This window comes from Leucopleurus acutus (genome assembly GCF_964270905.1).
Source record: "Leucopleurus acutus genome assembly, chromosome: 7".
Classification (NCBI taxonomy): domain Eukaryota; kingdom Metazoa; phylum Chordata; class Mammalia; order Artiodactyla; family Delphinidae; genus Leucopleurus; species Leucopleurus acutus.
The window spans coordinates 100,535,725-100,563,573 of NC_139150.1; the positions used below are offsets into that span (position 1 = coordinate 100,535,725).

The 27,849-nt window shown below is 55.4% G+C and overlaps 1 protein-coding gene across 1 annotated transcript in view; it reads right to left on the reverse strand.

Moving 5' to 3' along the window:
- Positions 1-16,455: 16,455 nt before the first annotated feature.
- The window catches only part of PEBP4 (phosphatidylethanolamine binding protein 4), a gene marked incomplete at its 5' end in the record, with an annotated part of 213,326 nt that continues 201,932 nt past the window's right edge, over positions 16,456-27,849 (reverse strand). The window contains one exon of the mRNA XM_082842271.1: positions 16,456-16,795. Within this exon, the coding sequence (XP_082698397.1) occupies positions 16,677-16,795 (119 nt within the window). The 3' untranslated portion in view covers positions 16,456-16,676. The remainder of the gene's footprint in view (positions 16,796-27,849) is intronic.

Consider the following 27,849-nt stretch of genomic DNA (forward strand, 5'->3'; position numbering starts at 1 on the left):
CCCGAGGCCTGTTTTCGGAGCGCGCGCGGCCGGGCCGCGGGAGAGGGAAAGGAGAGGAGGGGGGCGTGGGGGAGCGACCCCGGATCACACCGGCTCAGCGTGGGAGGAGTCCCTCCTCGTTGGCCGTGTGGGCGCGGTGGATCCCGCGTTCCTCGCTGGGGAGTCGGGGTTGGGGGAACATGCATTTCTCAGGGGGAGTGGGAGTATTGACAAGGAGGAGGAGAGGATCCCCGGGCCTCACTCCGTGGGAGGGCCACGCGGGCCGGGGACGTGTGGGAGGAACTCCCGAGCTGCACATCGTCGTGGGGGTGGATGACAACCTCTCTCTCCTCCCCTCCACTTCACTCGGTGGAGAACTAGGGGTGGGAGGGCCCGGCCTCCCCCGGATCTCCTCTGGTTCTTAGGAAAGGAGGGATTCCCGCCGCCGCGGGCCCCCTCTCCCCCGCCCCTGATGCCGCTCCCGCCAGGCTACCCACACCTATACCGGGGAGGCTCTGCGCCCCTGGGCTCTCCTCCGCCCGCGCGGCGCGGGGAGGGAGCGCTCTGCAGCGGTCCCCAGCTCCGGCCGGAATCAGGGCATGCAGCGGCTCCCGCCCCCGGCTCCCTCCCAAGGGGGGGCGATTGGCCGGCCCGGGGGCGTGGGCGGCAGTGTGAGCCAGGCTGGGCGCGGGAGGGGCCCTGGCGGCTGCAGGGAGGGTCGCGGGGCGGCGGGCCAAGCCGGGAAGAGCCATACAAGGAGCGGATCCGGTGACGCGCCGGCCGCGCCCCTTCTCCTTCTCTATTTGGCTGCTGATTCCGGTCCCCGGATTTGCATATTTTGGCATCCAGTGGAAAAGGAAAGAAGAACGGAACCCGCAGCCTTTAAAGGAACCGCACAGGCTGTAGCGTCACCTAGGGAGGCGGTCTGGGGGGCGTGAAAAATTAGCCAGCGGCTCCGGCCTCTGGCCTTGGAGCTTGGCAGCTGGGGGGAGGCGGGGAGAGGCGGGGAGCCGCGGCCACCAGAGAGCTTCGGCCGCTCGAGTCCCAGTCCTGGGCTCTCCGCGGCGCTTCCTGCTGCGAGTGCACCCGGAGGGTCTCTGAGGGTTCCGGCCCAGGACCAAGAGACGCCGCGAGGTCCGCGGCCTTTAGGCGAGCCGCAGGCCCCAGTAGTGACTGCAGTGCCCATGTTTCCCAGCGCGAGGCACAGCTCAGCCTGCGGGGGTGGCAGGGAGGAAGTGAGAGCCCTCCCGGCCGCCCAGCTCAACTCTGGAGGACCTTACCGTGATGCACCCCCCTCCCACCTGTTGAGACCTCTTCCCGGAGAGGAGGAGATTGAGGAGCTGCAAGCCCCAGTCCTGTTTGATAGGGGCCTACATGAGGAAAGGCAGAGGCAGTGGGAGCATTTCGGATCCTTGAAAGCTTCCAGGGCCCCAAAGACCATGGAGGAGTGTAGCCATTCCAGAGATGACCTGCAAACACTTTTAGGAGAGCTGGACCTGTTGCATCCAAGCAGAACAAGTAGCAGGGTTTTGCAGGCCTGCTCCAAGCCTTTATGCCTGTTGGTGAGAATGGATAGGAGTCTTTTTGGGCAAGATGTCTGCCCCCTCCTTCCTACTTGTCCATGACCTAGAACGGGAGCCTTCAATTCAAACAAGTATTCATTCAAACTTCAGTGTGATGTTGGGCAAATGTCTGAATCTCTTTCTTGGCCTCAGTTTTCTTGTCTGTAAATTGGGATAATAATAGTACCTATCCCTTTGATAATCCTCATGGAGTACTTTTGCCAGACCCCTAGCCAGCACTCAGTAAATGGCAATCATTACTGGTAAACTATATTTTCCCCAACCCTACCATGTGACTGAAAAGCCCTTTTTCCCCTTGTGTGTCTTAGGAGTGAGTGCAGTTGGTATAGGGAGTAAAAAGGGCCAGGTATGACACTGCATCCCATATCAGTGTGATCATATACAGGAAGTCCTATTTGTGTGCCGGGTACCTGCTGGGCACTATGTCATCGCAGAGATGGTGAAGGAATTGTCCCCACTGTGCGAGAGCAGAGGGCCCTCAATAGCTGGTGGTAACATAAAGTAGGATACCAAGAAGTCACTCAGTTGCTCTTTAACACTCTGGAGCATCCTTCTAGACTTTTTATGGAGGGTGGCTATGGCTCCAAGGTGGGGTGGGGGACTCAGGTGCCCTTCCTCCCCTCCTCTGCCCTGGAAGGAGCCATGCTGGGGAAGGCCTGCCTCTACAAGCATAGGTTCTCACTGCCGGGTTGCAGCCCGCACAGGTGTCCCCTGTCAACCTGGATGATGGTGGCAGATGGAGGCCAGGGTTCCGTGGCGGGTGGGGACAACCTGGGTATAGAGTAGGGGTGGGGGGTTTGGAGTGGCCCCTTGCAGACTAACAGCATTCTCCCTTCTGCTGGCCAAGTCTTGAATTCAGCATAGAAAAAAGCTTTTTTCCTTCCCTCCCTCTTTCTTTCCTCTCTCTCTCCTGAACAGGGGCTGAGGGTGAGGTCTCACTTTTACTGGTGGGCTCGGGTGAGATTACCTGAACTGCAGGCCCTGGACTTGTCGGAGAGTGAGTAGGCACTGGTTCAGGGCGTCCTTACCCTGGAGATGGTGAAGGGCAGGCCCCGCCCCTCTGCAGCAGAGCCAAGGCTGCCCAGCCCCCGCTGCTTACCTCTGGGGGCAATGGGTGTGTTTGTCTTGGTGAAAGGGTAGAGGAAGGAGGGGACGTGCCCACAAACCCACCACAGAAAAAGACCAGGTTGGTGCTCTGTCTTGCTCCGTAGTCACCTCTGCCCTCTGAACTTGAGCTCCCTTTTGCTAAAGATATCCAGTCCTTCTCTGCTGTCTTACAAGCTAGAAGCCCCCAATTAGTTCAAACTGGGGTGCTGGCGACTTAATGCATTACCCATCTCAGCGGGTATTTGCCTTTTTAACAGAAAATGCTTAGAAGAGGGTCATATATAACCTAAAGGAATTAAGCCTACCATTAAGCATGGTGCCTGGAAAATGGTAGGAACTCATATATGCTGGTGGGCTGAGGTCTAATGGTGGGATGTGAGACCCAGTGACAAGGAGTAGGAGTTTTGGGGTGCAGAGAGCATCTGGGGTTCCTCAAGTCACACCAAGCACCCATGTAGAGGGCCCACCCTGGTGGGATTGCTCCTGAATGATAGCTCCCTCAAGGGCTTTCAGTCATTTTGGGTGTCCCACAGGAGACGGACAGGTCGTTGGTGGAATCTCTCTGGCCAGCTCTCCCTGGCATTCTAGAGGTCATTGCCATTCCTTCGGTAATGACAGACAACTCTGAGGTGAGGTGGGTTTGGCCTAGAAGCTCGCGGAAGGAACTTGACAGCCGCGACAACTTTGGGGGGGGGGTGGTCCCAGTTAAGAGCATTGTTTGGGGACTGCTGGAGGCTTCGGGCTTGCCGACCTTCTGGACCCACAAAAGATTGGGGCCTGTGGCGATACATCTTCTTCATTTTTTACAACAATCCTGTGAGGAAGCTTTTAGGGCTGCCCCCCAATCATTTTTTTTTTAATTTTTAAAAATTTTTAAATATTTATTTATTTATTTTTGGCTGTGTTGGGTCTTTGTTGCTGCACACGGGCTTTCTCTTGCTGCGGTGAGCGGGGGCTACTCTTGGTTGCGGTGCGCGGGCTTCTCACTGTGGTGGCTTCTCTTTTTGCGGAGTACAGCCTCTTGGTGTGCGGACTTCAGTAGATGTGGCACGAGGGCTCAGTAGTTGTGGCTCGCGGGCTTAGTTGCTCCGCGGCATGTGGGATCTTCCCGGACCAGGGCTTGAACCCATGTCCCCCAGCATTGGGAGGCGGACTTTTAACCACTGCGCCACTAGGGAAGCCATGTTTGTTTGTTTTAAATGAAAGATCTAAGGTGTTGGAAAGAGTCTGAGTAGTTAGTTGGAGGACCCTTGGCCAGGAAGTGGCTGAGCTGAGATTTGAACTCACGGCCTTGTGACTCCAAAGCTGCCGCTCTTAATTTCAGCCTTTGTCCCCATTCTGGCTGTTAGGGAAAAGAAAGGAGACGGCAGGTGTGGGTAAGAGGAAGGAGAGGTATGAAAACTGTGGAGAAGGCAATGAATAGAAGAAAGACTAGCTGGACCTGCTTCCCAGCACCCCTGGGACCCAGCATGCAAGGTAGGGGAGGAGCCCCTGCCCAGGGGAGGGGAGGGGGTACAGCTCACAGGGACGTCAGGGAGGAGCAGCATTTCTGCCGGGGCTCCCGGTAGGTGGAGTAGCATCTGTGCCACTCTGAGCAAAGGTCCCACTGCCCTAGGTTGTCACAGAGGTCACAGGCTCCTCGCCAAGCCAGTCACACACTTCCATTTGAAACATCTGCTTGTGCCTACATTCCAACGAACTCATTAGAATCATGTTGAATCCAGGTGTTTTGGATTACTCTTCAAGCAATTTCAGGGAGAACCTGCTGACCAAAGGGAGAAAGTCTTGTTACAAAGTAACGTTTGCTGGCCGGTGAGGTGGAGACCCCTCCTCAGACACAAGTCCAAGGCAGTGAGTAACTGCCATGGGGGTCCAGAGGTTGAGAGTTCAGGGCTGGGCTGGGCTGGGGCAGGGAGAGAAGGCAGGTCTTAGATAGAAGGCAAGACTTGGAAAAAGTGTGCTGTACAGGTAAATGGGAAGAACAGGTCCTGGCCTGGGAATCAGGACTTCTGGGTTCCACCATTAATTATCTGTGTAACTTTGGGCCACCCTCTGGTTCCTGGGCTTCTGGTGGGGCTGGAGTGGATAACCTACCACTAAATTCCTCCCAGCTCCTTTGATCCATGAATTTTGGATTCTATTGCGGAAAAGGTTGGGAGGAGACGTGTTAGTGTTCCCAGTCAAGTTTGGGCTCCTGGGACCCTTGAGGAGGAGAAGGGATGGGTCAGGGCATGAGGGCTTGTAATGGGAACTTTGCTGTCTTAGTTCAGCGGTGCCTGGAGGGTAAGTGGAGTCATGTGCTCAGGGGGCGTGTCATGGCCCCTGGGGCCCACTGTGGGACAGCCCCTTCTCAGCTGGGAGGGATGGTGTCTCTGCAGAGAAAACTCTTGGGGGACGAGGCTTTTTGGAAAGAGGAACTTTGTCATCTGAAATGAACCAGAAAAGGTGTGAGTGTGGGGGGCCGTTGGGGAGGCAGTCAGGGGGAGCAAAGAGGGAGTGAGAGAGAGAAAAGGAGGGAGAGAGAGGTGAGAGCAGAGAGGAGAGCGGATTTCCCCCCACTGCTCCCCACGCAGCCAGCCTCTTGCTGGCTACAGGCTTCACCCATGGGACAGGTCGAGGATCCAAGAGGCTGGCAGGTTCCTCTCCTCCCTGCCCTGGAAGGAAAACCTTTGGGGAGTCAGAGAGAGCTGTGGTCTCTAGATCTTGTGTCTCTTAGCTCCCAGTCTCAGGACCCTCCCCAGCCTAAAACAAGTGGGCCCTTCGCCTCGTCCACCAAGGTGAGCAGTTGGGGGCCGACCTCTGGCTTCTTCTTTGCTGTTCTATGCAGTCCAAAAACCTGGGATGTGGGGAAAAGCAGTTAATGACTCTTTTGGGCCCCTAATTCGAGGTCCTCAGTGCTGTCAGCATCCTCTTTCACCAGATGGCCTAGGCAGGGCTTCCTGACTTTTGTTGTGCCATAGCTCTGCTAGAAAATGACACTCTTTACAGCCACTGGAGTAAAGAACTAAAAACACTGCCCTCGGCCCATCCCATCACTCTGAGGGCTGAACAATACAGGCCAGCTGGAACCCAGTGGAAGTCTGCCCATCAGCTTGACTGATGGCATGAGCTTTTCTGCCAGGGCTCAGGGCAGATGGGCAAAGGAGAAGGGACATGATAGATTTCTCTCTCTCCCCCCTTCTTTCTCTTTTTGCAGAATTATTTGGGCTATTCAGAATTATTTGGCCCCAAATCATCAAGAAAGTTACTGGATGACAAGAGATGGTATCCGAGCTCCCTGGGGACAGGGACTGAGCCTTATTCCTCAGTCTTCTCAGCACTCCCACTGCCTGTCCCCAGCAGGTGCTCCATAAGAGGTTGTTGATCCAAGTGTCCACATGGGTAATTCTGAAACATGGCTGATTTGAGGAGCGCAGGATAGACTGCGACCTTCCCACTTTGTCCTTGCATTTCTACCACCTAGCGCCCACTATACAGGATGGGGGGGGCCCTTGTCCACCAAAATTCATTCCCCACTGGGGTGGAGGGGGAGGCTCCTGGGTCTGGGACTTAGCTCTCTCGTTTCAATGAGACAAACATCCAGGGCGCACTTCCTGTGGAGGGAATCAGACTTGAGGCTGGGATCCTGCGGTCTGTCAGGGAGCAGGTGATTTAAAGGGAAGTGAGGAGTGAGGCTGAGGTAGAAGCCGTCACACACAAGACATGATCAGTTCTGAAAGGAAGTGCAGGCAGGAAGTTCAGAGGGGGAAGGACTTGCAAGAGGACATGTTCAGGGACAGGCGAAAGCCTGATTGGGAGGCGTGGTGTTGATCGAGGCCTTGAGGATGGGCTAAGACCCATAAGTGAGGAGGAGAGGTATGAATAGGAGAGGGAAGGGGGAGACAAGGGCAGGAGGTATTCAGTGTAAGGAGCTGTGCTTTCCCCCCTCATTTTCATGTTAAATTTATTTATTTATTTATTTTCATCTCTGAAACTACCTAGAGCCCATTAGCACTGTCCTTCCAGGACTTCTCTGGCCTGATTATGGCTTGCTTGTGGATGAGTGAGGAATCCCAGAGGGAGAGAAGGGAGATAGCAGTGAGGCTGGATCTGCAAGATGCCAGCAGACATTTGGGCATCTACTAGAATGTAGGCTCCAGGAAGGCAATGGCCTGGGTCTGGACCTGCACTGCTGTATCCCCAGCTAGAACCTGGCTTGTGGAGGGGATAGTGGGTGCTCCATCAGTATTTGTGGGAGAATGAATGTGCCAGACGCTCTACCAGGTCCGGTTCGGGACGCAGGAGCAGGAAAGGGGCTAACTCCAGGTGTGAGCTCCAGGAGAAAGCAGGACTCGGGGAGTCCAAGGCAACATGGACCCCAAATTGGGGGTGGGGTAGGATTCATCAGGCATAAACTTAAGTGGTAATAGCCCCGTTAATTGAGTGGCAATGATCCTTGGCATTTTTCATCTTCAAAGCCAGGAACAAGCTGTAATTAATACTCCCGCCACCCGGGGGCAGGGTGGAGGTGGTGTGGAGAATCTTGAGCTGTTGGTGCTCAGTTGGGGAAACTGAGGCACTGGCGGAGGAAGGGCCGTTAGGAGAGTGGATGCAAAGGCCAGCAGAGCCCGGTGTCTGCAGGGGTGCCGTGAGCACTCCAGAGCGCAGCCCCCTCCCAAAGCCAGGCAGCTGGAGAGCCGAGGTCGTGAGTGGGGAGGGGGCGCCGGAGACCCGCACCGGAGCAGAGAAAGAAGTCTCAGCCGCGGGCCTGGCGACCGTGGCAGTGGGCGATCGGTTTTGCCCGTGGCTTGGCCGACGGAGAGCCTGCCGGGGCCTCGGCTCCCTGCCCTCCGGGGGCGGCGCTGGAGGGGCGCGCGGAGCAGGGGAGGGGACTCGCTAGTCCTTCGTGTCCAGTGGCCAGGCCGCGCGCGGCATACTCAGCCTGAGTCACCGTCGCCTCCGAAATGCCTCCCGGTTTCCTCATCGCCCTGAGGGAGTTTTTCATTAAGGTGATTACCCTGCCGTCATTAAGAGTCCGTAAATATCACCCAGGGACCGAGGGCGCGCAGCCGCCTCTAACTGCAGCCGGGGTCCGCAGGCCCCAGGCCGCGGGCGGCGCCGCTCCGCCTCCCCGGCCACCAGTTCGAACCATCTGCGCGGCCCCAACACCATCCTGCATCTAGCGTGACTTTTTCTCTGGACCACGATGTCCCTGAGGGCATTCTTCCTTCAGTTCAGTCGCCACCCAACCAGAAAAGGCTTTCCTCTGATAGCCCTGGTCCAGGTGACGCAGCAAACACCACTCCTAGTTTGCCGGGGTCCTACCTACCTTTTTACATTTACCTGTGTAATCCTTTGATGGATGCCTGCCTCCCATCCTCCTGCCCCAAGTTCTAGAAGGGCAGGAGCCACTTCTGATTTTGCATCGTATTCCCACGATACGGCCTCCTCTCAACCCACCCCATCCCCACCTAGCGCGAATGTCTGGGGTATCGCAGGACTCAGCATTTTTGAATTAACAAGTCCTCATGAGGCAAGAGAACTGTTTGCTGACTGCCCCTGCACCTGATCGTCTTTAACATTTGACAGTTATCACTTGTGCACCTACTGTGTGTCTGGCACTGGAAATACAGCTGTGACAAAAAGAGCCTGTGGGGAGACTCAAGACCTAATGAGGGTTCGGGGTGAGGGTGGGCAATAAGAAGATACCTACGAGGTGGTGGTAAGTGATATGAGAAAAAAGAAATGAGGATAAGGGGATAGAGAGTGATGGGGAGTGCACGCTGAGATCCTGTTGTATGTAGTCATTCTTCCCCGATCCTTGCGTTTGGAGCTAGCGTTAGTGCCACTGACTAAAGTACTGAATCAGAAGATGTGGGTCTGTGCTGTTAGTCCAGCTAATTTATTGGATGCTCTTTGAAAATTTTTATGTAAATAAGATCTTTGTCAAAAAAATTACATCACAGTTCACTGAGGAAAGTCGGGTCTCTGAAGGCAAAGTCACCTGTGACTTGGCCCCTTGCCCCTGGAACAGCCCCTCTTCCCTAGACAGGCTTTCCTGCCTGCCACCAGGTGGCCTGAGAGAAAACTCTGACAGTGCCTGAGGACTCTTCAGAGGCCTCTGGGGAGGAGGTGTCAGTGGGCCAAGGGTGACTGTGGCTGTGGCTACCCCAGCCCCGAATCCCAGAGCTGCACTGCCTCTCACACAAACCCTCTCCTGGATGGGCAGGAGAGCTTTCTAGACCCCAAATGAAAGAAAAAGTTGCTGCAGTGGAAACTCGAGCTAACCTTCCCTCTTGCCCCACTTCCCTCCCGCGGTCACACTTCCGGCAGCCGCCACAGGGTATTTTGGGTTCGAAAACAAAGCGTCAGATCTATTTGAGCAACTTTTTTTTCCATCGGAGTAGAGGCCCAGGGGCCTGTGGCCACCCTGGGCTCGGCCACTTCCCCAGGGAACTGACGCGTTTCCCCTTCTCCACCGAAGACCAATTTAGCAAGTCAGACTGGCCACATTTTTAGCTTCTCCTTTCCCTGGCCTGGCAGCAGGCGAGAGCGCAGAGGTAGGGCTGCTGGGAGGAGGGTGTGTCTGAGTGCCTTCCTTGTGGACTTCAGGGGAAGGCCTGCTTCCCATCCTCTGCCAGAACCTCCTCCTCAACCCTCTCCAACACTCCCCAAACTGCATGTACTGCGCACACGCGCACGCACGTACACACACACACACACACACACACACACACACACAACCTCCACCGCTGCTGCCACAAATCCACTTGCTGCATCAGGAGTCTGCAAAGTGAGAGTTGTGGGGTTAGGGCTGGTCTGGTCCTCAGTTTAATCGAAAGGATGGTGTGCCCGTGTCACTGGCAGGCCGGTGTGCTGTGGGTTGTGAATGAAGTGGGCGTGCATCCGTGGACACTGCGTGTGCATGCAAATCCGACGTTTGCCACTGCCTGGGCTGGACAACGCACACCCATGCAGCTTGCGTGGATGTCTAGAAAGAGCCTGGCAGAGGTGAAACCCTGCAGTGTCTAGCGGGTGCGTACACCGTGTGATTTTGTGTGGGCTGGTGTATTTACAGTAGGTGTGCAGGATGCGTATAGTAGAGGTGTGTGTAAGTGTGCGTGCACACGTTTGTATACGTGTGGACCGGCAGGGTCTGGTTCTCGGGGTATGGGGGAAGGAAGCCAGGCGAGATCTGGACAGGGGTGACCAGCATTCTCATGGGCGAATTCAGCTTCCTCCCCGGGGAGGTGGGGGTGAGTAGAGACCTTCTAGGTCTCTTTTGTAGCCCTTTCAATTCTTAGCACTGAGCTGAGCCTCCATCAATACTGGGGAAGGGCTGACTGGGCGCTGGCTTCACAGCCACAGCAAGGAAAGAAAGAATCTATTGCCTTTGTGGTGGCTGGAGTATACACGTCCAGCTGTGTCTATGTGTGTGTGAGTGAATGTGCAAGTGTGTGAGTATGTGAGTGTGAGCATGGGATGTCTGAGTTTGTGTGGCTGTGTGTGAGCGTGGGTGTGGGTGGAGGTGTTTGGACTCCTTTCGGGCACTACCTAGGCTCGCTCTGCTGCCCAGGCCCTAAAGGAAGCCCCCTGAGCCCACTGTCTGCTTACTTCACGAGACTGGAAATGAAAGTTGCACTAGGGCCCTGCTATACCTGCCTTTCTGACAGGCTCAGCCTCTCTCCTTTGAGCCCTCTGCTTCCTGCACAGCTGACTTATGCCAGTGGGGCGGACTCCAGCTCCTGAGGAATAAAGAGGGCGCTTCTGTGTCCTGCCCTCATTCAGGGCGGGTCAGGAGGTTCTCGAGTCATATTTCTACCCTCTGTGCCTGAGTGCTCATGTGCCCCTCCGTCCTCCCTCTGCTAGGATCCCTGAATGGTTTCTCTACCGTGCCCCCAAATAGCCATATAGAACTGTAGAACATTCAGCTGGAGGGGGCCTCTGACAGCACCCATCCCAAACTATTTTATAGATGAGAAATCTGAGGCCCAGAGACGGCAGCTGACATGCCCAGGGTCACACAGCAGTGAATGGTAGCCCTGGTGCTAAAATCAGGTCTTGACTCCTGGTCAGTGGTTCTTTCAGCTACATCAGACCAGCTGGCCGTGTCCTTCTTTCCTATTTCCTTCTCTTTCTGACTGTTTCTCTTCCTTTCGACTTTTCGACTGAAATATTTCCTTTTTTTCTCTCTGAAATGCCCTCTCTGTGTTAAGCGAGATGGCTTGCATTTGGTGCTACCAAGGTGGTACTCAGACCCAAGACCTCAGTCCTGGCATGGTTTTCATCTGCTCTTTCCAAAGGTTTTTCTCCTTCCTGGTCCCTCATCCCCCAAGGACTGCCAGGGACCCTGTCCCCTCCTCTCCCCAAGCCAGCCTCTTCAGCTCCTAATTCTCCTTCCAAGTACCCAGGAGGCAGATGAGAACCCTCAAGGAATTTTCTTCTTTCTCTAACCTTAGTTTCCTGGTCTCTAAAATGGAGCGAGGGTCTCTGCAGGGGAACTATGGGGATTTGTGTATGTGTGTGCATGCAGGTGTGTATGTGTGTGCGTGTGTGTGTATGTGCACCTCTCGTGTCTCCCAGCAGCTCCCGGGGGTAATGGGAAAGTTAATTAGTGCCAGGATGAAAGGTGCTATGGGGTAATTGCAGGTAATATCAGGACAGCCGGGAGGGTGGGGCTAAAGGCCCTCAGACCTCCTGGGGGTAGTGGGCAGCCCCGAGCCCCACTCCTGAAAACAGATCAGATACCTGGAGAGGAGGGGGGAAGGGGGCATTCTGAGTGAAGGGTCTTTGTCTTTACAGGGAAGTGCTTGTTAGTTGCTAGGGAACTGGGTTGTCTTTCCTGATCCAAGCCACCCAGTTTTTTGCTGAGCTTGGGAGGGGCATGCTGGGCTGGGGCTAGAGGCTCCCTTGCCAGGTGGCCCTTTCCCTGGGGCTGCTGACGCTCGGATGGGTCTCTTGGGCAGGACTCTTGTCTGGGGAGGGTGAGTGCTCCCATTACCCTCGGCCTCACTGCTTGCTCCAGCCGAGCTGGGGAGCAGAGCAGGTGAGGTGCAGGCAGGGAAGGAGAGGAAAACACACATGTACCGAACAGCCTGCCCACCAGGCACTGTGCCGGGTGCCTTCCACGCCATCTCATTTAACCGTTGCAACAGATCTTTAAGGAAGGCACTTATTTACATTTCCCTCCCATTACGCTGTTTTGTTTTTGCAGTTGAAACACAGGTCCAGAACAGTTGAGTAAGTTGCCTGAAGTCAAAGAGCTATCGAGTGGTAGAGACTCTGTGATCTTAGGTGTGCTAAGTAAGAAAAGTTGTGCTTTTCAAATTTTAGCACCTCTTGGGACTTCCCTGGTGGTGCAGTGGTTAAGAATCTGCCTGTCAGTGCAGGGGACACGGGTTTGATCCCTGGTCCGGGAGGATCCCACATGCCGTGGAGCGACTAAGCCCCTGTGCCACAACTACTGAAGCCCGCATGCCTAGAGCCGGTGCTCTGCAACAAAGAGTAGCCCCCTGCTCACCGCAAGTAGAGAAAGCCCGCACGCAGCAACGAAGACCCAATGCAGCCAAAAATAAATTAATTATTTAAATAAATTAAAAAAAATTTACCACCTCGTGCATCTAGCCAGCTTTCTTCTTATCCCATGGGTGCTCAGCCCTAACGCTTGAACTCACCATCACCATCACCATCATCACCACCCTCATCACCACCACCACCACCATCATCATCATCATCACCATCACTACCACCATCACCACCATCATCATCACCATCACCATCATCATCATCATCATCATCACCATCATCACCATCATCATCATCTTCACCATCACCACCACCATCACCACCACCACCACCATCATCATCATCATCACCATCACTACCACCATCACCACCATCATCATCACCATCACCATCACCATCATCATCATCATCATCATCACCATCATCACCATCATCATCATCTTCACCATCACTACCACCACCACCATCATCATCACCACCACCACCATCATCATCATCACCACCATCATCACCATCATCATCATCTTCACCATCACCACCACCATCACCACCACCACCACCATCATCATCATCATCACCATCACTACCACCATCACCACCATCATCATCACCATCACCATCACCATCATCATCATCATCACCATCATCACCATCATCACCATCTTCACCATCACCACCACCACCACCATCATCATCACCACCACCATCATAACCACCAGCACCACCACCATCATCATCACCACCACCACCACCATCATCATCACCACCACCACCATCATCATCTTCACCATCACCACCACCATCACCATCATCATCACCACCACCACCATCATCATCTTCACCACCACCACCACCATCACCACCACCACCACCATCATCATCACCACCACCATCATAACCACCAGCACCACCATCATCACCATCACCACCACCACCATCATCATCACCATCACCACCACCATCATCACCACCACCATCATCATCATCTTCATCATCACCACCACCACCACCACCACCATCATCATCTTCATCACCATCACCACCACCATCATCATCACTGGGAAGTCTTACTATATATCCTTTTCCATCTCTTTTTTAGCAGTTATTACACAGGTAAGGTTCTGGGAGGGAGAGGGGATTGAGGGTGGTAAACTGTTGGGGTATTTGCCTTGAGCAGGCTGAGTTGGGTGGTAATGGCCTTGAGCTGGGCCAGGCCATTGCTGTGAGTGTCCAGGGGCTGGCCCTCCCCACAAATTGTACTTGGTCTAGAATAGCTGAAGCTGGGTTCAGGGAAGACACGTGGGGGAGACTCCCTTTAAGTTCTTTTGGAACCTCCAGCCTTCCTTCTTGGCCTACCTGGCTTCTGAATAAATAGAAGGTCTGGCCTTTATTTTATGTAACCCAGAGAGTAAAATTAGAGTACCCTTTACCTGTGAGTACTGAGAGTGGGAAGGCTTGAGTTAACACCAGATTCTACCATTACTAGTTACAGAACAGGGATTAGGTTCTTATCTTATCTTAAGATTAACTTATCGGAATGTCAGTTTCCTCATCTGTAAGATGAGAATCATGACACCTACATTATTCGATAGTTGTGACAATCGGATGAGAGAATATGTATGAAGGCCCCCGGTAGGCTGTAAAGCTGGGCAGGAAGGCACTAACTGAGATGCCACATGTCAGGCATTTGGCACGGTGCCTGGTGCGCAGATAGCACTCAACAAATGGTATGCGATAATGATGATGATGACGATAATTCTATCAATTCTCTTCATCCCTGTAAAGGGGTCACTGACACTCCCTTTCTTAGCTGCTTTGTCAGCTGTCTCGAAGCAATCTACATGCTCATTTTGTTTCTTCCTGGAGGAGGCAGCGAAAGAAAAGGGGCACGAGGCCCAAAGCCTTCTGCAGGCAGACAGCTGACTCAGGGGGGCTTCCCCAAGGTCTCCTGGCCTCCAGGCTTCCCCACCCGGCCACTGGGAGCTCCTTCTCTGTGGCTTCCAGGGACGTCTGACAGGGCTGGCTTCAGCCTAGAGCCTGGGCTAGTTTTGTTCTTTTTTCAAGTTTGGAGGCCAGGAGGGTGGGGGTCTCTCTGGCAGCTGAACTAAAAGCCCAAAACACCAGGGGAAAAGAAAGGAAGGAGGGGGGGAAAGGGAAGGAAAGCAAGCCGATAATTTCCTCGAAGGATAAACATCCGATTTTTTTGCCTCACCCAAAATAAACATGCTAGCCACAAGGAATTAAAAGCAGAAGAGAGGAGGATGTGTCTCGATTTGGGGCTGCTCTAGGAAGCTGACCTGCTATTTATGCTGGCCTTGGGCACCGACCGGAGCTGCCAATTACACTCCGGGCCCGGTGGGGTGGGTGCTGAGGGGAGAAGGGCCCGGAGAGAGGGAGGTTCACACACACTCAGAGAGTCCCTTCCAGGGCTGCCTTCCATGACACTGCAAAGGGACACTGCCTTTGCTTCTTCTTGTAGCTCTGCCGACAAGCCTGCCTGGTGGCGTAGAAGGGAGTAGGGAGCTCCTGCTGCCTGGACTGGCATCAAAGGCCCTTCTGTAGCATAAGAGCTTGCTGTCCATCACCTGGGCGGGGAGCTGAATCTATCGGTGTGGGGCAGTAGGGGGGCGGCTGCACCATCCAATCCCCTCCCATCACAAACTCCATCTCCCACCTCCTGGTGTTCTTCAGATGCCCGTCACTAAAATCTTCCCACTAGTCAAGAGTGTGCTGGGCTGGGCTGAGGGGTTGGCCTGGGCCCCTTGCCTTCCAGCTAATGCGGGGCATGCCTCTAGGAAGGTAATAACCCTGGGCCCAGGTGCGGCCTGCCCCTTTCATCTGGGGATCTCAGGCACTTTGCATGCATGAGTCACCCATCTTGCTGTTTTCTAGCCAAGGAGGTGGGGAGTAATTAACTCTCGGAGGGAAACTGAGCAGAGGGGCTTGTTGAGGGGGTAGGGGTGGGGCTGAGCGGACTGGAGTTGAGGGTAGGGGAGTTTAGCCTATGAATGAGACCGTAGCAGAGAGGTGCCTCTAAGGGGGTTTTGGGTGGGAAAGCCAAGAGACCTTCAGAGAACGTCCAGGGGCAGTCAGGACGCTGAAAATCCCTTCCTTGCAGACACCAAGGTGTTTCTTCACAGCTTTCTAAAAGCATAAGTCAGATGACGCCCCCTCTCCCCTCCAGTCTACTTATCATTCCACAATTCCCCAGCGCTTTCAGGGTAGAGTGCAAAACGTGAACATGGCTGCAAGGCCTGGCTTGTTCTTGTCTTTGTCTATCTGTCCAGGTGGCCATGATTTTGGCCTTTCATTGCCCCCATCAGCCGCGGGGGCTTGGAGGTGTCATTTCTCCTCTTTGCCCCCTGTCCCCACTCATCATTCACCCTTACCCCACTTCTCAGCCTTGAAGTTAAACATCACTTCCTCAGGAAGAAGAGAGCTTTTGTTTTTTAAGTCAGCAGGCAGCCTTCTTTTATTTATTTTTATTATTTATTTATTTATTTTTGGCTGCCCTGGGTCTTCGTTGCTGCGTGCGGGCTTTCTCTAGTTGTGGCGAGCGGGCTTCTCATTGCTGTGGCTTCTCTTGTTGTGGGGCACGGGCTCTAGGCGCAGGGGCTTCAGTAGTTGTGGCTCGCGGGCTCTAGAGTGCAGGCTCAGTAGTTGTGGCGCAGGGGCTTAGTTGCTCCGCGGCATGTGGGATCTTCCCAGACCAGGGCTCGAACACGTGTCCCCTGTATTGGCAGGCGGATTCTTAACCCCTGCGCCACCAGGGAAGCCCAAGAAGAGGGCTTTTTGAGCTTTACCACCCCCCACCCCCCATCACAAAGCGCGTTGCCTTTACACCTTAGAACACTTGCCACATTTGCTGGAATTTGCTTGTGGTCATCTGATAAAGTTTGCCCTCCTGTAGTAGTCTGGAAGCTCCAAGAAGCAAGCCTCCTGTTGGGCCTGCCCTGCTCATACATGTCACCCCAGCACCTGGCAGGAGGTCAGGCACATACCAGGTGCTGACAATGTTTGTTAAATGAATGTCAGAGCTGGAAAGGACCATGGTGATAAACCAACCACCCCCTGCCTCTTCTTCCTCAATTTCACACCTGAGGAAGCAGAATTTTAGAGAGGATAAGTGACTTGCTCAAGGTCACACGGTGCCTCAGTGATCGTTCAGGGCTAGAGATCCCCCCCCGCCCGCCTGTCCATCCTTCCCACCCCACTTCCCCCCCCCCCCACCACTTGCATTTACAGGAATGCCCCAGGCCCCAGTGCTGAACATCAATTGATTTCCTCCTCTTGGTTTTAGAAGGAGGACAGGTTTGGAAACAGAACATCCAACGATTAAGCCCTGGATCATTTTTTTTTTTTTTTTTATTCGGAAGAGAAAGGGTTTCATACCCGGAGTGGGTTCCAAACACAGACCACGGGTGGTGAGTACTGTGCACACACCTGCAACGTGAAGCCTGAGGTCTGGTGGGCAGTTATCTGGGTTCAGGTTTGTCCTTGGGCTCACTGCTTCCTCCCGGAGCCTGGTAGCATGTCCTGGTAATTCTGGGTCATGAACTGGGTGCTGGCTTCAGGTTCGCCCAGGTGGAAGCGGCTCAGAAATCTGTCCATATTCCAAGAGCCTGGAAGGACAAACAGACCACAGGGAAGTAGTGAGAGAGAACCGTGGACTTCAGAGCTGGAAGGGGCCTGAGAGGGAGGCCAGCTGTGGGGAGCAGAGAGAGGAGGAGGCGGCCGTGGCCATCGGTCTGAGGGGTGCCCTCTGGCTCCTGGCTGCAGGGGCAGTCTCTGGATGTTAGCAGCGTCTGGGAAGGACGCTTCCTGGAGGACAACGGGGATGGCCTTTGGTCGGTTTCTCCAGGACTTTATTTGGCAGAACTCTGCCTTCTCACTCGTACGCAGAAAGGAAATGCCCAGTCAGGTTGGCTGCCCATTTTCTCCACCCACCCCTCTTTTCCTGCAGGCTCTCCTGACTGAGGCCTGAATGCTTCTTTTCTTCATACCTGGTCAGCCCAGTTGCCAGGGCTGAGCTTGGCAGAAGCGTCTATGCCGTTCTTCCAATCTCCTCCCCAGAGGCCCGGCCACCTCCCCCGGAGTCCCAGGAGACCTTGTGCGACAGGGTTCCTTCCCTGGCTGTGGCAGAGGTGAGAGGCAGGGCATAGGGCCAGGCTGCTTCTCCCTGCCCTGAAGACCTGGATCCTGGAGGGGAGCGGAGTGTGGGCGAGACATTCCCGGCCTGGACCCTGGGGAAGTCCAGTGGGTGCCCAGGTCAGAGGGGCCCTCCTTGGGGGAAGAGAACACAGGGGCATAGGGGGAGGTGCATCTTCTGGGACAAGTGTGAACAGGCCTAGCAGCAGGGCAAGGAGAGCGAGGCCCCAGGCACGGGGGGAGGCCGAGGGAGGCGGTCAGAGGCATATTCCCATGCTCTTGTTTCCCAAACCCTGGGCCTCAGGCACTCTCGGTGGGTGGTTGTCAGGTAAAATACAGGTTGCCCAGTTCAACTTGAATTTCAGAGGAGGAACGAATACTCTGTTAGTGTAAGTATGTCCCACATATTGCCTGGGCCATACTTATACTAGCAAATTGAATTGGACATCCTGTATTTATTTATTTATTTATCACCATCACTGCCCGCCCCCTGGGTTTTTTTCCCCTAAAATCTAGCAGCCTTCCCTGGCTGGAGGGAGTACTAGGGGTAGAGCCTGCCTGGAGTAGAGCTAGACAGTGGCTGATATAGCCTGAACCAATGGAGAACAGTAATCTCTAACACACGGAGAGCAGGAAGTGAGGGGCTGGCAGCCTAGATTCCTCCCTGAGCCGCCCCTTTACCCACCTGTGGTCCTTGGTCTACACCCACCTCCATTTTTAGCAATGAAGAAGGCAAATCCCCTCTACCTGCCACCCTCCCACACCCCCAGCTGTTTGCATTTCAAAGATGGTCTCAAGGAGAGGACAATTTTTAAACCAAAGAAACAAAACAATGATAATAATAATAATAATAGCAATAACACGGATATAGTGCTTCCTATGTGCCAGGCACAGTTCTAGGAACTCCACACATATTCACTTAATCCTCACAAGGGGAGACTATATTTATTCCTAGTGCACAGATGGGATGGTGGTGCTGAGGGTGCCTGAGGCCCAGGGTTTGGGAAACAAGGGAAGCTTCTCAGGGGCACGGATGGGGGACAGGACCTCTACGGGTTCCCTCAGGTCTTATCTGGCTGTAATTGTGAATGTGGTTGTGCATTCAAATTGGGCCTTTGAGGGCCTAGAAAATAGGTGCTTCTGGGAGTTCTCTTGGGGGAAGGGCTGCATGGGATGGGCTGCTGCTGGGCTGTAGGACCCAGTGCTGGGGATTTTCCACTAGGATGGGATGGAGGGAGGGAGGGAGAAAGGAGGGAGCAGGTACTCGCCTGGCTGTGGCCTTTGCACCCAGGGCACCCAGCGGGCTGGAAAAGAATTGTAGTAACACGACCCTGGGAAAGTGTGTGTGTGTGTGTGTGTGCGCACATGTGTGTGCATGCTTGTATATGTGCGTGTGTGTGTGCCTGCACGCCAGGGAAAAGGTCATGGGTGAACTGGTGCACCCATGGCGGGCACGGGGACAAGGGGGCCTTCCCCACGGAGCAGGGCAGGAAGGAACCTGGTGGCAGGGAGGGAATTGAAACTCATCACGAGATCAGAGCAAGTTGACGGAAAGAAATCCCCTACACCCAGGGAGACCTTACTCCCCTCTTCCAGCAGTCTGCTCTCTTGGTTGAGCTAGGAGTGCCCGGGGGGCCTTGCAGCTCCTTCCGGGTCCCATTTCCAACAACGCTGGGGTCCTTGGGCAGCTCCGCAAACCCGCCCCATCGCTCAGGAGACGGGGCCCAAGTGCCGCCTGGCTGCTAGCCTCTGCGGCCTCCTCCCCTGGCTTGGCCGTGACTCCTTACACCTCCGTTTCCTGCCACAGAGGGCAAGAGGAACTGACCCTGTGCAAGTTCTAGAAGGAAGAGGGGTGAGTCAGGCCCTCAGGGCTGTGTGGGGAGAGACGAGGAGTTTGGAGGCTGTGGCTTTTGCGGTTGCCGCTTTCTGTGGAAAGCCCCATCCTGTACGGCACTGCCCGGGTCCCTGAGCTGCAGGGGTCTGCTGCCATGCAGGAAGAGGGCGGCGCTGCTGCCTGTGCTCGGGCCACTCCCCTTGTACCCTGGACCCACCCTGGATGGACTCTTCCTGGGATGAGGGCAGGGGTGGTGAGTACACTTCAAAGGCCTCTGTGGCAGGAGGCCTCCGGCCACAGGGAGGAAGGAGGAGGGTGTCTCCTGAGCCAGTGGCTGGAACACAGAGGCCTGGGCTCTTCAGGGCAGGATTACCGCATATGATGTGCAGGTGGGTCCCTGCACAACCCTAGGGGGTGCTGCTTCCATCCAGCTAAGCCATACGCAGAGGCCATTTGCTCACTTACTGGTCGGTACTGATGGGGAAGATGTTAGAGGTTAGAGATGTTCCAGACATGGGCCCGGAGGCGGGGAGCAGGGGAAGTTAGGTCACCTCATCTAAAGCCGTGGGGAGTGGCTCTTCTGAGCCCGATCTCTACGAGACACTGGGAGGGGATGAATGACCCCTGTCATCAACAACTGGGAGGGAGGCTTCATAGAGACTCATCCTCTGAGTTTGAGTCCTGGGGACTGCAAGGCTGGAATGTTCGGGAATGGCCCTGGGACAGCTCCTGAACAGTTCATCTCTTCACCCCCGGCCTCCCAGATCTGTGGGGCTGGCTTACCACTGCTTGGGAGTGGCTCATCACACGGGCTGGACCACTCCCATTGGGCCTATCAGGGTTAAGAGGCATCCAAGAGACTGAGAAGGGGATGCTACACCCAGCCTAGCAACCCCCCAGTCACCCCAGGATTCGGGAGAGCTGGATAGACAGCACCTGGGCTAGAATTCAGAGCTCTGAGCTGGAGGGAAACCTCAGACCCTGGGATCCAGGCCCCCCAACACTGACAGCTGCTTCCGGGGTCTGCCAGACATGGGGGAGGGTGGCTTTATCCAGGCGCCACTCCTGCCCTCTACGAGTTTATAATATAGGACAATTAACAATGGACTAATAAGAAGCTAGGCCTTCGCAGGGTGGCCTCAGCCAGCAGCACAGCGTGCAACCCTGGCAGACGAGGTCCTAACCCAGCAGTGGTCCTGGAGTCTCTCCAGCAGTCCTGCTCTTAAGACTTCCAACAGCACAGGACAGCGTTCCCTTGTGTCCTTGCTCCCACCTGACTTGTCATCTGGTCCTCAGTGGGCCCTCAAGCGTCCCCCTCTCGCTGGGAGGGAGGGCCCCATTTGGGTGAGCTGGGAACAAGGGGTGGGTTCTAAGCCTTCGGATGGGCGCCCTCAGCCTCTGCTGGGACTCCCGGTGCCCGGCACCTGGCCTGGAGCCGCCCTGTCACCCCAGGCCGGGAGTTGCGTCTAACCAAGGCAGCCAGGCTCTTCCCTGGCCTCTCCCTCCCTCCCCCTGCCCTCCCCCTGTGCAGGGACACAAGTGCTTCCTGGCAGGGGACAGTGGCCCCGAAGAAAAGATAAAAACTGAACACCAGCCTAATAAGCGTCCCGCTGAGCGCCCGGCTCAGGTCTGTAATTTGTCTGACGCTTCGTGGGGCTGGCTGCGGTGATGGGAGTGCTGATGCCTTTCTGCTGAGATTAATGATGTCCTGGCGGTGGTGGGCGGGAGGCCCGAACCTTTTATTTTTTGTGCCATTAAATGACATCCAGAGACTTCCACTCAGGAGCTGAAAAGCCCTTGTTCCATCACATCCAATTACTTCTGGAGGCTATTTGCTGAGGGGCCGATCCCGCTGGCTCGAGAGGCTTGGGGCCGAGGGGACCACTTTGACTTTGGCAGGAGTGAGGTTGGGGGGGGGATACCAGGGGGAATTTCCGAGGTGGGGAGGGGTTACCTCCGGCTCCTCTGGAGAGGAGAACCCAGGAGAGCTGGAGAGCGGAAGTGCAATTCCTAACTATCCAGTAAGTGGATCACCCAGGCCTCCTCCCTCCGCCCTGTGGCTGGGGGCAGGGGTGGGGAAGGGAGCGAGAAGAGTGGAGACTCGAAACGGTCCGTTTAGCCCCCAGTTATCAATTCCAGCATTTGGTGGTGGTGACGGCCGGCTGGAGTTGCGGGTGAAATTTGGGGATTTTCTGTGGTTTCCCGATGACCTGTTCAATACAGATTTGGGCAGTTGATGTTGGGCTCGACTGGGGCATGTTCTGGAAGAGGGCTGCCTGGGGCCTGTGGAGATGGCAGGCGGTTCCTAGCCAGGGCGCCTGTCTGACAGCTGCCCCCATCTGGGCCGCTGCCAGGCCCCCAGTCCTACCCGCTCTGCCAGGTGGGTGGGGCGCTTCAGAGGCAGAAGAGGGCTGCCTGACACAAGCCCACACGGTGACTCAGGGGCTGGGCCCCGGGGGCTCCCGGGGCCTGGCCAGGTGAACCACCATGGGAGGTCACGGGGGGCGGGAGAGGGGCTGTTTGGCAGTGGGCTGCATGTGTTTGTGTCTGTGTGTGTTGTGTGCGTTTGGGTTGGGCTGGTCTCCAGGCGGGGCCCCCTTCCCTGCTGCTTGGCCTGCACTGTGTCTCTCCTCACTGCCACCAGGCCTGGTGGATTTCCTCCCAGCCTTGGTCCCTCCGCGTGCTGCCTCCTACTGTTGACGCTGCTTGGAGCTCGGCTGCCTTCACGCCCTCCGTGCTTTCAAACATTTCCCCACGGCGCCCCTCATCTCAATCACCCACGGTGCCCCGCAGGCCTTTAGACGCCACAAGCAGGACTTCAACCCCACTGCGTGGCAAGTCTCTGCCTGTCCCTCCTCTCTGACCCCTGTGGGTGGGTGGCTCGCCCAGAAGCTGTTCAGTTCAGCTGCCTGTGGTGCTGGGGAGTAGATTCTCGCTGCCTGGTCTGGAGCCCAGGGACCCTCCTCTGCCCGCCCCTGCTCCCCCATCCCATTCTGCAAGGAGCAGTCCCTCTGCAGGTCCCCGAGGCCAGCCTATGGAGGCGAGACCGAGCCTGGCGTGGCCTGTTAGCTCCCCTGGCTCTGTGGCACGGTTCTGGGCTCACTCACAGCCTCACAGAGGCTTCTGGATTGAGTTGTGGCACGGAGGGGATTCCCCTAGCTCACCCTTGAGGAGCGTGACGCGGGCTCGTGATCTCCCTGGGCGAGGCGCTGAGGTGAGGCACGGCACAGGCCACAGCTCCCGGGACTCGTGGTCCCCATGCGGCGCTGGGCTACAGCCCTCCTCCAGGGGAGGGGTGTGTGGGTGTGTCGCTGAGGCCACCCAAGGCAGCGGGACAGCTTTGCTCCCTCTCCATCCCCACACCAGGGCCCAGAAATCTGGTGGTTGGGGTTGGGGGAGAGGGAATGTGGGTGAAACGGCTGCAAAGAGACTTTTGCTCCGGAAAGCAGAAGGAAGTGAACCTGCTATTAACTGCAGATCCTCGGTCAGCCAAGCCACTCACTGTTCTTGGCTCCGGTCTCCTCCTTTGCCCTGGCGAACAGTGGCCGCTGTGCTGCCCACCCCACACGGTCGGGCAAGGGGCAGGCCCGGGAGGGGCAGGGCAGGCTGGTGGAGAGGCTGGGCGTGCGCAGCCCCGCTGGCTCGGCGTTGGGACAGGGAGGGTGTGGACACCGAAATCGTCATTTGTGGGCACAGTGCTCACAGAAGCGGCTGCCTACGCAGGTGTTAAAGGAACTTGACCGTGAGGTGTGTTTGTGAATGTGGCATGTGAGAATGTGCAGATCCGTGTGTGTGTGTGTGTGTGTGTGTGTGTGTATGTGTGTTTGAATGGGCACATGTGGGTGTGTCCCCTATACAAACACTCATTGATTCAAAGTCCACAGTGGGGACTTCCCTGGCAGTTCAGTGGTTAAGACATCGCCTTCTAGTGCAGGGGGTGCAGGTTCGATCCCTGGTCGGGGAGCTAAGATCCCATGTGCCTCGGGGCCAAAAAACCAGAAAACAAAACAGAAGCAATATTGTAACAAATTCAATAAAGACTTTAAAAATGGTCCGCATCAAAAAATTCTTAAAAAAAAATAAAAAAGTCCACAGTGGGCTGAGCCCAGAAACAGGTGGCAAAAAAGGGAACGTAAGACCAGAGGTGAGCTCGGGGACTTCCCTGGTGGTCCAGTGGTAACGAATCCGCCTTCCAGTGCAGGGGACACGGGTTCGATCCCTGGTCAGGGAGCCCGCGTGCCACAACTAGAGAGAAGCCCCGCACCGCAACGAAGAGCCTGCGTGCCGCAATGAAAGATTCCCCGTGCCACAACTAACACTCGACACAGCCAAAAAAATAAAAATAAAAAAATAAATACTAAAAACAACAAAAGAAAAGATAGAGGTGAGCTCTTCCCTCCAGGAATCTCTCTGGCCTCATGGTGGAAGTGGGACCCAGGCAAGAGAAAAATGTAAAGAAATACAGAAGAGAGAAAAGCAGGTAACTGAGGGTGTACAACAGGGTGTTTTGTGAGCCTGTGAGAGGAGCAGGAGAGGGCAGGGTAGGGTCGCCGACTGAGAGAAGGTGGCCCTGTGGCGTAGTTTTGAAAGGCGCCACGGACTGGTGTCCTGAAGGTGGGAAGGCGGTCCCGGTTTGGGGGAAGGGGGAAAACGTTCTGCCCGGGTCGGCCGGCAGAAGCAAATCAACTGTTGAGTGAGAAGGTGGGCAGGTTGACGTGAATGAAGAAGCAGGAGTCAGTGGGCATCCTGGCAGCGTGTGGTTCGGAAGGGTGTGAACCAACGCAGTGAGTGTGGACCCTCTTCAGACATGGCCCCCTCAAAGCATTCGGCTGGTTCCTCTAGAACCTGGAAGTCTGGAGGACAAATCCAAGGCTGCTGTGAGGAAGATGTGTAGAGAAAACATCGTGAATCCCAGATGAGCCCAGAGGCCTTATTCTAGGCTTTGGGTGTGGAGGGTGGGAGCGGGGGGATTGGGCGTGGGGGAGGGGAGTTAACTTGGAGGTCGAGGGTGCAAGTCCGGTGTATTACAGGTCCGAGATAATGCCACAGCTCCAAATTTGGGAAGGTGAAGTGTCGCCTTTGGGACAAATAGTGAAACTGGGCCAGCCCTTGTCAGAGGGCACCAGTTCAGGTTCTGTCGGCTTCAGTGTTCTCCCCCATTTGGGATGTGGTCATGCTTAAGCTATGTGACTATCTCCCTCCACTCTCTCTGTGGGCTCCTAGTATCTGCAGAGCTACACCAGGTGACTCCATACATCCACGGCAGCGGGGATGTATTTCTGTACCCAGAGCACCCAGAACGGGGCCTCACACATGCTTGACACTTAGCGTCATCTGAATGAACGCAGAGGGCATTGGTGAACCATGCCAAGCGTGGTGGGGAAAACGGGATGGGGAGGAAGGAGCTGTGGATTTGAAAGGCAGGATTTTATAAACTAGGAGCGAGGTAGCTCCAAATCCGCTTCCAAGGTCCCTGCTGTGGTCCCGGTGGCCCCGTATCTGATCGAAGACCTCTACTCAAAAGCGTGTGGGGTTGGTAGGGTGAGTCACACCCTAATTTGTCTGGCAGAACTCGAAGGTGGGAGAGCTCGGTGGGCTGGGAGCAAATCTGTTCAGGGTCATTCACTGGTAGACCAAGTAGTCCAACCCCTAGTCTTGATGATGGAGAAATTGAGGCCCAGAGATGTGAGGTGGCTTGTCCAAGGTCACATGGTGAGAGTTTGAATGTCAAGATCTTCCATTTGCTGACCGCTTGTAAGTCATCCTGGGGTCACAGGACAAAGAGGAATCCTGGAGAGGGCTTCAGTCCCCGGTTCTGAGCAATTCCACCTCCCCCACCCCGACCCCCAACACAGTCATACAAGTTCAATGAGAATAATCTCATGCTCCCTTCTCATCCTAAACTTGTCATACACGACTAAGTCCCAGAGAGAGAGGCAACCCCACAGGACTGGGTCAAGTTAACCACCCTCCATGGGTGCCCTTCTAGCTGGGCTCCTGCATACTGACCTCTCGCCTGCAGCCTCCGGACGTTGTTCCTGCTCGTTCATCCAGGGGTCACCTAACCAAGGCTGGCTATGGCACGCATACCCTGGGACTCCCCACCTCCCTCCATGGAAAGAAAACTAGATCAGGGCTTCCTTGGTGGCGCAGTGGTTGAGAGTCCGCCTGCCGATGCAGGAGACACGGGTTCGTGCCCCGGTCCGGGAAGATCCCACATGCCGCGGAGCGGCTGGGCCCGTGAGCCATGGCCGCTGAGCCTGCGCGTCCGGGGCCTGTGCTCCGCAACGGGAGGGGCCACAACAGTGAGAGGCCCGTGTACCGCCAAAAAAAAAAAAAAAAAAGTAAACTAGATCAAAGTAAGCCCCAGGGTCCACATCTCTTTTCAGGGCTCCTCATCCTGGCCTCCTGAGTGCTGGTCCAGCCTGGCGCAGCTGGAGACCCCCCAGCACCGTGCAGGCGCTTCAGAGACCGCCAAGGCCTTTGGAATTCCGCCATTGTGCATAGGCTGCTTCTGCTGTTACAGTTGCCCCTTGGGTTCATCCACACCACACGTCTCTAGGCCTCTGGAGGCCTCCTGTCCTCTCACTCTGGTCCATCCTGCCTACCACTCCAGCGCCGTCATCTCTAAAGAGTGGCCTTTGCATGTTACTTCTCCCGCGAGCAATCTCCAGCAGCTCTCCAGGGCACCCACCAAAGTCACAGCTGTGCCGAGCTTCTGAGATCCTCCACAGCCTTCTCCCACTTTCTCCTTTCATAACCATCACAGGGGGCCTCCTTCTCACTTTTTAAAACAATCTTTGCCTCTGCAGTTTCCCCAGCCCAGAGCTCCCTTTTTCCTTCACCCTCCTCCTGGCCCACGCCCGGCCTCCTCCAGGTAGCCTCAGGATCATGTGGATTTGTAGATCATCTAGATCCAACCCCTCATTTTCTAGATGAGGAACCTGAGGCCCAGAGACATTAGCTGACTTGCTTAAAAGTCAAATCACTAACTAGAGACTGGAAATCAACATATCCTCACCTTGCAGGAAAATACCTTTCACTCTTCCTGGCTGAAGAGGGTGTGTCATCCTGGAGGGAAAGGGATCCTGGGAAGGGACAGGACTGTCCCTAAGTCCACGTGATCTCCAGTTGTCCATACAGCCAGAAACACAATTAAGGGCTTAATTATACGCCGCTCTGCATCGTTATTTAAGTGTTTCCAAAGGAGATCGTAAGCCTCTTGAAGGCAGGGAGCTTTCCCTGTGCCCTGGATTGTGTTCTCTCCAAAGCCCTTAGTACGGGGCGCGTGGAAGGCGTCACGTGGTATGGCTGGAACCCCGGCCAGAGCTTTCATCCGTGAGAATAATTTTATCATCTCCATTTCTGGCAGCAAACGAAACAGCATGGAAGCCAAAGGGACTCTGCCCAGGGGCAAGTCCGGTTCCTAAGTTTTCATGTAGATGGAAGGGGGGTGGCCATGGGAGCGCACGACCAACCATAGTCTGGGCGAAGATCCACAGGGACTAATAACGAGTTTCAGGCCCGATGGGTCTCCAGCTTCCCTGCCTGCTGTTGATATCATAGGAAAAGCACCCATGGCTCAGGAGGACGAGCCATGGCAGGGGTGGAAAAGGTCTCTGGTGCACACGCCCCTTTTCTCCTCTGCCCCTTTCACTGCTCCTCTGGGCATCACCTAACGCTCCTTCCCCCTCCATCTCGCCCTCGGAGAGCACTCGGTCCTACGGAGGCGCCTTCAGGGGACTGTTGTGACCCTGACATTTAACGTGGTGATCGGAGGTACTGCCCTAGTTTATGCGACTCCCACACGTGTGGGGAAGCATCGTGGGCTGAGGTGCTAGTTTCCAGCCCCCGGAGATCACAGTGCTTGGAAGGGGCTTCATGATGAGACAGGGACCCAGGGAATTGGAGAAACTGATCTTCGCCTGGGCAAGATATGTTTTTCTTTCCTTTCTCTCTTTGTATCCAGACTTGAAAGGGTGTCTTGGGCAGAGCCATTTAAACAGATTTACAGATTGGCAAGGTGCTGGGGGCACCTGGGGAAAGCAGTGGAAATGTTGCACCAACTCTGCTTCTAGGGCAGTCCAGAGCCTCCTGTGATGGGTGGCCCCTGCTCAGCACATCTGAAGGGCTCCATGCTCCCCTCCTCTCCTCCGGGGCCTGGGGCAGTAGGCTTGTAACAGTGCTTTCTCCGGCTTCCCAGTGGGTGGAGGTTGGTTAGGGTCACTGGGTAAGAGGAAATGGCTGATGACACCCACCCACCCTCCTGTCAGCCTGGGGGATGTGCCCTTTGTGCTCCCAAGTTGGCATTTGTGCATTCCGCATTCTCTTCCTTCCCTCATCTGGGGGGAGGGAGGTGGGGTGGGTCATAGAGTGCACAGGGATTACTATATTTCCCACTTTCTTGAAGAGAAACCTAAGGCTCAGAGAGGGGGCATGGCCCACACGGGGTCAGGTGAGTCACCTGTGGCATCGGCGTTGCAGGAGCTAGGTGTCCTGGGCTCCCCAGCTCCCCAGCTCTGGTGGTAGGAGGACCAAGGCCAAGCAGCCTGGGTTAGCCATTGGGAAGCTATGGGAAATGGGTCCTCTGAAGAGTGCCGGGAGGGCTGTTCAGAGAAGCCGATGGAGGGGGCATGGCCAGGGAAGTCTTCACCCCACCACTGAGATGGCACAGAGCAATTAACGACCATTGAA